Genomic DNA, 9,119 nt, shown 5'->3' with positions numbered 1-9,119 from the left:
CAGCAAGGTGGTGCCACGGTTAGAACTGTTGCCTTGCCTTGCAGGATGAAGGTTCCAGGTTCGAGTCCTGGCTAGCTGGTGTTTGCACAGGTTTCCTCATGCAGATCAAAGACATGTTAAAAAACAGCCAATCCCTTCTCCACAGCTTTGGATAGCTGTCCATTCCATATGTAATGCAGTAGTGTGTACTAGAGGTTTAAACTTGAGGTTTAAACTCCAGCTACACACACTACAATTCATCTGTAGGGTCCAGGGTCCCCTGTGAAAGAAATTCCTAACAGCATAGAAGAGTTTCTGTCTATCTTTGTGACTCATTATATTGTTATGAAGACGTTAACAAGTGAGAACAAACAGGCTTTGATGGGCAGTAAGCAGGAGCACTAACTTACTAGTTCACAGGATACTGACAGTAAAAAGTCACATGGCTTGGTCGCTGAAAAGCTTGTAATTACAGTCACCAGACCGCAGGCATTAATCACAGTGGTTCTCACTGGTTGACATTCTCAACTTTCACCATAGCTGTAGATCCCTGGTCTTGTTATGTTGTTAATTCCATTTTAAGTTCTGAATTACCGAATAATGCATTTAATAAGTCCTTGCTTCCTGGCCAAATATATATATCTCTCTTGCCAATAATTACTGCCAAATAGGCTAAGGGTTTTGCACATAAACGGAAATGCACATTACAAATGGAATAAGTTGTAAAGCGCTTACATTAAGCCCCATTTTACTATTTACCGTTGTGAATATGAGAAGGTATAAAGTGTTATTCTCACCTTGCTGCTGTAAACTGTATTTTCGCAGGGCAGGCAGGAAACAAATGCAAAAGCACTTGTAAAATAAGAGTTCTGCCACATGAGCATTGAGGTTGTCTTTTGGGAATTATTCGTATAACACATAATATGTTTTTTTGACCATCAAGAAGCATCCAGGAGGCTATCCGACCAAATCATAGCCTACATTATGCAGTGCAATTCCTCACAGTCTGCGATTAATATTATCCATGTCTGTAGTGACTGACAGTGTTGCAATGATCATCCTACGTGTAAGGCCACGCTCTGCATACAAAGAGAACCGATGCATGGTACAATATTTTCCAGAGACACGCAACACAGATGGGAAAATATGCGCAGCTGTTTTACGTTTTTAAGCATATTTTGACGAACTTGTATTTGGTTTTGACATCATGTAGGCTATTTGGGTAAAACATATTGCATTCGTTCTACTCAATTAAGACAACCCGTTAGTGCTGCGTTATTAGAAACTATCTGAAAAATAGCGACAATAATAGGCCTGATGATGGAGATGTTAGGGTAATCATGAGGGTTGGCCACATGCGACGTCGTATAGACGCTACGTTGCTTCTGTAATTAAAATACCATTCTAAAATCATTCGATCGAGGAAATACATAGCAGCAAATTGATATTATATGGGCTAGGCTATATTGACATAAATCGAAAAAACATATGGCTAGCCTCGTGGTTTTTGTTTTGATGGTTTAAGGGCTTATTCGGGCAAAAAACTACAAATCCCCAAACGCGAGGGAGGCTAGACCCGGGCATCTTTTTGACAGTTGGCCAATAGAGCCCCAGCAACAGATATGACGTAGTTACTTTGGTCCTTTTTTGCGCGAACCGCAGAGACTGAGGGAGACAGAACTAGGCGCGGTAACCGACTTGCCTTGCAGGAGAAGAGCATCACCACTAAGGTGGGTGTGACTTTTTGTCTTTAAGTAACTAGACATCTTGTTGAAAAATGTTTATTGTGGAAATTTAGACTGGAAAAATAACATATTGTAGTAATAATAATTGTGTTGGTTGTGCCATTTATTTTTCGCCATCCTTTACATTTGATCGAGAATGTCTTGTTCTTTGGCTCAATAAACGTTGCCTATGCCAAACGAAAAAAACTGTATTTGATGAAGCTATCCCTTTGTACATTTTTGAACAGTTATAGCTCTCTATCTAAATGTTCTACTTAAATTATATTATTAAACTTATCAGAAGGAATTCAAAACAGCGTTTTCACTTCCAACGGCCTCTCACAGCATAATAGCAGTACTGACAGCACATTATACATATAACGTTAACTAGCAGCTTGTTTACCAGCTAGTGAAAGGCGGGTGACCATCTCGACTATAGTCTGGAGAGAAAACACTGAATGAATTAGCTAAATTAGCTGACCAGCTGTAACGATAACCAGGCTTTACTAATAGCTGACTATCCTTTTTTTTGGGTGTGATCATTGAATTCAAAACCATTGTTTGATGGTAGGCATGCTATCTTTACTTAACGTTAGCTGTTATGTAACTTAACGAATTATCTCGCTAGCTAGCTCTAGCTAGCTATTTATTTTTATTTTTTGTTTTATTTAGAGCTAATATCAAAAATTAAATGTAGACATTAACCACAATTTTTTTACTCGTTTCAAGGAAATATGCATTTTATATATTCGTTAGATAGCTAGGAAATGTAGTTAAATATAAGATTGTCTGTAACTGGAAATGTACTATTTCCTATTTAACGACTGACAGCATGCAAACAATGTCTCGTTTAGCTCAGTAACGTTTACTGGGTCTAGCGAAACGTTACTTGTTATCAATATGAACGACATCCAATATGGCTATAAATATACCTTAATAAACAGTAACAGTTACCAAATAATTGACGTTCATACACGATTGACCAGCGAGTTAATGTTGCCTAAATCAGCTAACAGTTAGCTGGTTATCTGAATGGTTTGAAATGCAGGTGGAGCCGTCTGGGCTGGTCTTTGTTTTCGGCTGATGGCTTCTTGCACAAAGGCGCACGCCTGTACTAGCTGAGCCCCAAAAGCAGGGAAGCAGTCTGACAGACTAGACATCAACCTACCCAGTGCCTGTGTCATCGTTGTCTCCACCCAAGCCATACGAGATTAAATGCTTTCAATTAATTACAGGCGTCAAGTGTCTCTATGCAAAAACGGTTACTAATTAAGATTGGGCTAAGTTACATAGTGGCCGCAGATGTACTGTGTTCTCTCACCTAAAGCTTACAATATTTATTTGTGTAGCATTTTGGTTTAACGTTATTTATTTTTCATTACTGTATTGACGAATATGATTCGCGTATTTCCAAATTAGTGTCTAGTCACTAATCCGACAGACACGGGTGGTGGTTGTGTCATGCAGCGATTTTTCTCATTTGCCGAAAGGTGTCGCGGTTGCCTTGACATAGGCGTTGTTTTGTCACAATTTCCAGCATTTCTAGTTCAACACAACTGTTCTAGAAGGGAGACTGTTCGTGCCCATTTCAAGAAGTGTACACACGAGGGCGCTGATAGTACAGGCAATGGATGTTTCCAGGCCTAACAAAGGGCTGGGTAATTCATTTCGTTTTATCTGGTTTGGATTGTGAACGCGTCTCATCGTTCTTTTTAAAGGCACTTTGACTATCTTCAGTCTTCTAAAATGGCCACGCCCGATGGTAAGAACACGTTCTTTTTTCTCTACAGGATGTTGTCAGGTGGTTAATATCTGCATGTATGAGGGACATTTGCATGTGCTAGACAATAAAGCAGGACACAATAAATATCGAGTGTTAATTTTGTCTGCTTGCTGGTAACATTGTGATTCATTGTGGGCTATTAAATATGAGCAAGATGGTGACACAAAAGCCACTCAAAGGGGAATTTAACCAATTATCAGAGCAACTAAACGCATGCCAAAGCACCAAGCACGCTTGCATAAGTGCACTTTAGTTTAGAATGATGAAGAAGAAATTAAGCCAATAATTTCCCCAAATAATGTGTTGTATGTATGCATATAAATATTTGACAGATTCATTTGCAGTTTAACTCTTCCGTTTTGGTTTAAAGCTTTACAGTCTAACACAGTATTGTCCCACAGATATTCAGGTGAAGGAGCTGGACAAACGTGCCTCAGGCCAGGCCTTCGAAGTCATCCTGAACCCCTCCTCTCAGGAGGCCAGGGGCGACTTCCCCCTGTCCACCCCAAAGAAGAAGGACCTGTCTCTGGAGGAGATCCAGAGGAAGCTCGAGGCCGCGGAGGAGAGGCGCAAGGTACTCTCCATCCGACCCTGGGCATATAACATCTGACCATTAAACCTTCCTTCTCTCACCATTTGAGTTGCTGTGCAGACTCAACGTCAGCTTGTGGACAGCAACTTATTGACGCACAACCTCTTAGGAATGTAGTCAAAACCAGTTGCAAATCCCACTATTTGGAATCGTGGAATTAGGCACAGGCCTTAGGCACCCTGCAGTTTTAAAAATATAGATGTCGTCTTCGATAATTATTACAGATAATTATTTGCATTCCATTAAGTAAAGTAACATTAAGTAATAGACCACTTTTCTGATAAAGAGTTGATCACAGCTATCCGGGATTAGCTGGAGAGCTAGAAGAAAGTGAGACAGCGAGTCTGCAGAAGAACTGTAGCCAGTTCTCCGATACATTTGGAACAACCTACCTGCACATTTTCTTACAACACTGCCTAAGATGCAGTTGATGCAGTTTTAAAGGGGAAGGGTGGTCACAACAAATAATGATTAGATTTTGACCTGCATACTGCTGTTTACAGTACATTTTTGGAAATGGAGAAACTTTTCATTTCTTTATTTTTGAAAGCATCTTCTATTTACAGATTATTTTCTAAGACTTTTGTGCAGTACTGTAGGCCCATTTTACTGCCATAGTGTCTTGCTGAAGAATAGACAGCATCTGCTGCCATATTGTGTTACGCCAGCCACTCACTGCTCAGACCACTGAAGGAGAACACAGGCAGACTGCAGATATCTGTCTAACAAGAGCCGTTGCGTGATAATGCATGGGAATCCCTGCTGGCCAGAACAATCCCTCCTGGAGTGGCCCGTGCTGATTGCGTGTTAAGCCTGTGGTCTTGCACAGTCGGCTCTTGCAAAGTCCAGATTTCATTCCAGACTCTGGGCTGCATACCTGCATTAAGGAAAAGTTATTTGTTTAGATGCTGTTAGATATGTTACCTGAGAGGTTTGAATGTAGTTTCTTGAATTGAGTCATGGCGAAAGACTTCATATCATGACATCAGGCACATTTCAGGACGTTTATTTGTCAGGGCTGTCCCCATGCTTTAAAACTGTAATACAACAATAAAAATATAAACGATTTGTACATATTGTCTAATAGACAGCCATGCTCTAGCTACCTGTAGCTCCTACCATTCCACAGCCTGTGAGCCCAGCGATGTCAATGGGGCTGATTCCAAAAGCTCTCAGAGAGAATGCAATTAACACAGCTTTAACATCCTGTAACTATTCTCTATACTCCTCACCATTATGTCTTCAAATGCACTCTTCAGCCAGTGGCTGGTGGTTTTTGGACCGCGATTGGATATTGATGTCCTTACAGGATAATGTAATGTCTCATAATGGCATTTTATCTGATTGTTGATCCTAGGTATGTTTTCTTCAAGCTCGGCTCTGGGTGTGAGTGTTACTGGGAATATCTCGAGCGTTTGATTTATGGTTTTGTAACAATGTGTTTTTTTGGGGGGTGTTTTTGTTGCTTTTCCCCATGACAGACCCATGAAGCCGAGGTCCTGAAGCACTTGGCCGATAAGCGCGAGCATGAGAAGGAGGTTCAGGCCAAAGCCATGGAGGAGAGCAGCAACTTCAGCAAAATGGCCGAGGAGAAGCTCAACCAGAAGATGGAGGCCAACAAGGAGAATCGCACGGCGCGCATGCAGGCCATGAACGACAAGTTCAAGGAGAAGGTAATGTTGGCTGAGCAGGATATCTGTCCCCAGGCCTCTGCATTCAAAAATGAAAAGTGAAACAGATCTTTCGGGGGGATTTTTGGCAAGGCGGGGCATCGATTTGACTGACGTTAAATGAGGAGGGGGAGACAGAGCCGTAGCCTATGTCTCTGGGGGGAGGAATTCGCACCGCTGCGTGAAAGGATATTGATTGAAGGGGAGCGGAAAATTGATATTCGATCTAAACACACGTGCCTGGTGCACGATGACTCGAATCTCGTAAAATCTTGTTTTCCAAGAAGTGGGTGGAAAAAAATAATAATACTTTGGTGTGAAAATACACAAGTATAATTTATTTCCGTATATATACTTTAAGACACGTCCGTATGGTTATGAAAAATGTATTAAATTGAGGAAAAAGTTCATTTTGATTCAAGCTTGTCTTTAAGCCAGTGTCCAGTACGCCATAATTCGTCTCATAGTGATCTCATGGTGATCTAAGGAGTAGGGAGTATGCGTTTGAGTCAGCAGGATTTCCTCCATCTTTTTATGGAGTGATTCTCTGCGTCAGTCCGGCACCGACAGTCTGCCCTCACCAGTGGAGGTGTTGTACTGTGATTGCACCGCTTAGTTGTTCTGTATAGAAATGAAGCCGGTTGTCATAATAATGGAATGAGCTCACTGTTACAATTAGGGTCACACTCCAAACGGGGAGAAGAAATGTATAATATCAGGTTAAAATATGCCATTACAGATTCTTGGGGTACACTTCAGTCATATATTACAGCCTTGCTTTGATGTTGCTGCATTTCAGGATAAAAAACTGGAAGAGGTGCGACGGAACAAAGAAAACAAAGACGAAGAGGAGGAGAACTGAACTTTCCGGAATTGGGAAGTGCGGGGTATATATGGGTTTTTTTTACATTTCCTAAGAGGAGTTCTCTCTTTTTCTCCCTTCCATTCCGTGGCCAGTATTGTTTTGTTTCGGTTTTGTTCACTGCTGTCCCTGGAAGGAAAAGAAGATCAAATGAATTTCCTCTTTATTTTCCCTGTTTCTGAGTATGCTCAAGATGATTTGTCTCGTGGATTTTGCTTGTCGTGTTGCATCAGTTTTCCTGTTTGCCGAATTGTCAAATTGCAACGTTTGACCTTCAGTAATTCAGTACTTTTACCCAAGAGAAAGCATGTCACTATGCATTGATCCTTAACCTTATCTAATAACACAGTGCAAGTTGGTAATATGTTACTAGAGCTAAATAAAGTAGCACAGGATATGTATTTTGACTTCACCGTAAATTACAGTATGTTACAGCTATGTTGTGATATATGATAAATGTTCTACTCTGCTAATTACTCTGCCAATCCTTTTTTGCTTTTCCTTTTTGTGGGGGGTCTGCATGTAGGGGGTGGGGGAGTTTAGGGGTTCAGTATCAAAGCATCTAAGCACATGACTTGCCCAAGAAGTTACCCAGAAGGCTTCCGTGCAGATGAGAGGAAATGGAGAACACATCGAAGGCAACAGCAATACACTTTGTGGCAAATTTGTGCGTTACTAGTTTGCTTATCCCGTGTACTAAAAAATGCTAATAAAAAACTTGGGTTGTTTTTGTGAAATATTTGGTTCATGTGAATGTTTTTTTTCCATTTAGGAAGAATGTGATGAGTCCAAATGTATTTCTTACCAGAAATCCTTCCATAAGGTAAAGTTCCATAAAGATGAGCTCTGATTGGATGACAAAGTTTAGTTGATTGACAGTGTTGCTAGGGATTGACCAATTGGCTGTCAAGTGGTTCAGTCATTGTGAGTGCAGGCTGAGCTCTACACTTCTCCAATTATCGTATATAATAAGTTAGAATAAGAATCACTACATATACAGTGCAGTCCATATGTATTTGGACAGTGGTACAATATCTGCTCTTTTTGCTCTGTACTCCAACACTTTGGATTTGAAATGAAACATTTTATGGGACCAAAAGTAATTGGACAGTTTTAATGAGGACATTGTTTCATTTCAAATTCAATGTGCTGGGAGTACAGAGCCAAAAAAAACTAAAATTGTACTGCTGTCCAAATACTTATGGGCTGCACAGAGATCTTGCAGTAGCCAAGTTGCGTGATGATTGACAGGCGGTGTTATGTTAGTGTTCACGCGTTGATACTTGGGCCACAAGTATACTTCTGGTGTCAATGTCATTTTCCCTCATTAAAAACAAACACCATGGCTACATTGTTACTATAGGATTATACATTCCATAAATCTGTTATTTTGGCTTAGTTAATCACTCTGGAAGTAAGTGGCCGTCAAATGAAAAAAATATACTTTACAAAATCATTTGAATGAACTTGAATGAACCCATTTTAACCCAAATTGTAACTAACAAGCTGTCAGACTCAAACTTACTTTAAGGAGTCGCACTTTAATATGCCATTTTCCTATTTGCAAAATATATTTTGAGGTAACACAAATGTTATTACCTCAAAATTAATTAATACAAATGCTGAATGTTAAATACATGTACATAATTTCTTGTGTAGACCACAAGCGGATGGTTTAACATTTTTGGGATATACAGAGCGGTATTAATTAGACACAATGAATTGGAAGGTGAGGATGCGACTTTTTGACAATTCCAAAACATTAGACTGAAAGAAGAAAGGATCCGATACAAATTATTCAATATTATCATATCTACAGTCGGCTCCAGAATTATTGGCACCCGTGATAAACATGCACAAAAAGTGCTGTAAACTAAAGAAGAATACTTATTGTGACACTTTATTTTCCAAGATGTGTAAAGTAGTGAGCTTTATTAATGATTCAGTGTAATCAACCTAACTCCAAGCACTATTTTTATTGAACACCAGGCACTGCTCATCACCAGGCTAATACCATCCCTACAGTGCGGCATGGTGGTGCTTTTGGTGTGCTTAGACTGGGGCGACAGTTCACCTTTCAGCACGACAGTGACTCGAAGCATACAGCCAAGAAAACGCTGGAGAGGCTTCGGGACAAGTCTGACTGTCCTTGAGTGGCCTGGCCAAAGCCAATCTGACAGAGCTTCAGAGGATCTGCCAGGAAGAATGGGATAAACTGCCCAAATCCAGGTGTGCAAAGCTTGTAGAGACTTACCCAAAAAGACCCAAAGCAGTAATTGCTACTAAACAAACCATACAAAGTATTTAAGGGTTTGAATACTTATTTAAATCAGAGACTTTCGTTTTTGACTTTGTATTCATGGGTTATTGGGTGTAGATCAGAGGTGTCCAATCTTATCCTAGAAGGGCCGGCGTGGGTGCAGGTTTTTGTTTTAACCCAGCAGTAACACACCTGATTATACTAATGAACTAATCGTGGTCTTTAATCAAGACCTTGATGAGTAGAATC

General features: G+C 40.3%; 1 protein-coding gene across 1 annotated transcript; it reads left to right on the top strand.

Moving 5' to 3' along the window:
• Positions 1 to 1,603: 1,603 nt before the first annotated feature.
• On the top strand, positions 1,604 to 7,347 carry LOC133136135 (stathmin-like). The gene is made up of 5 exons (XM_061253380.1): positions 1,604 to 1,709; positions 3,422 to 3,465; positions 3,888 to 4,060; positions 5,560 to 5,751; positions 6,548 to 7,347. The coding sequence occupies exons 2-5, from the start codon at positions 3,450 to 3,452 to the stop codon at positions 6,608 to 6,610; spliced, it is 444 nt and encodes a 147-aa protein (XP_061109364.1). The 5' UTR covers positions 1,604 to 1,709; positions 3,422 to 3,449; the 3' UTR covers positions 6,611 to 7,347.
• The last annotated feature ends 1,772 nt before the right edge of the window (positions 7,348 to 9,119 follow it).

The sequence above is a fragment of the Conger conger genome, chromosome 9, assembly GCF_963514075.1.
Source record: "Conger conger chromosome 9, fConCon1.1, whole genome shotgun sequence".
NCBI classification, from domain to species: Eukaryota; Metazoa; Chordata; class Actinopteri; order Anguilliformes; family Congridae; genus Conger; species Conger conger.
Note: the sequence above shows the minus strand (reverse complement) of the source record. Positions and strands in the feature narration are given on the sequence as shown.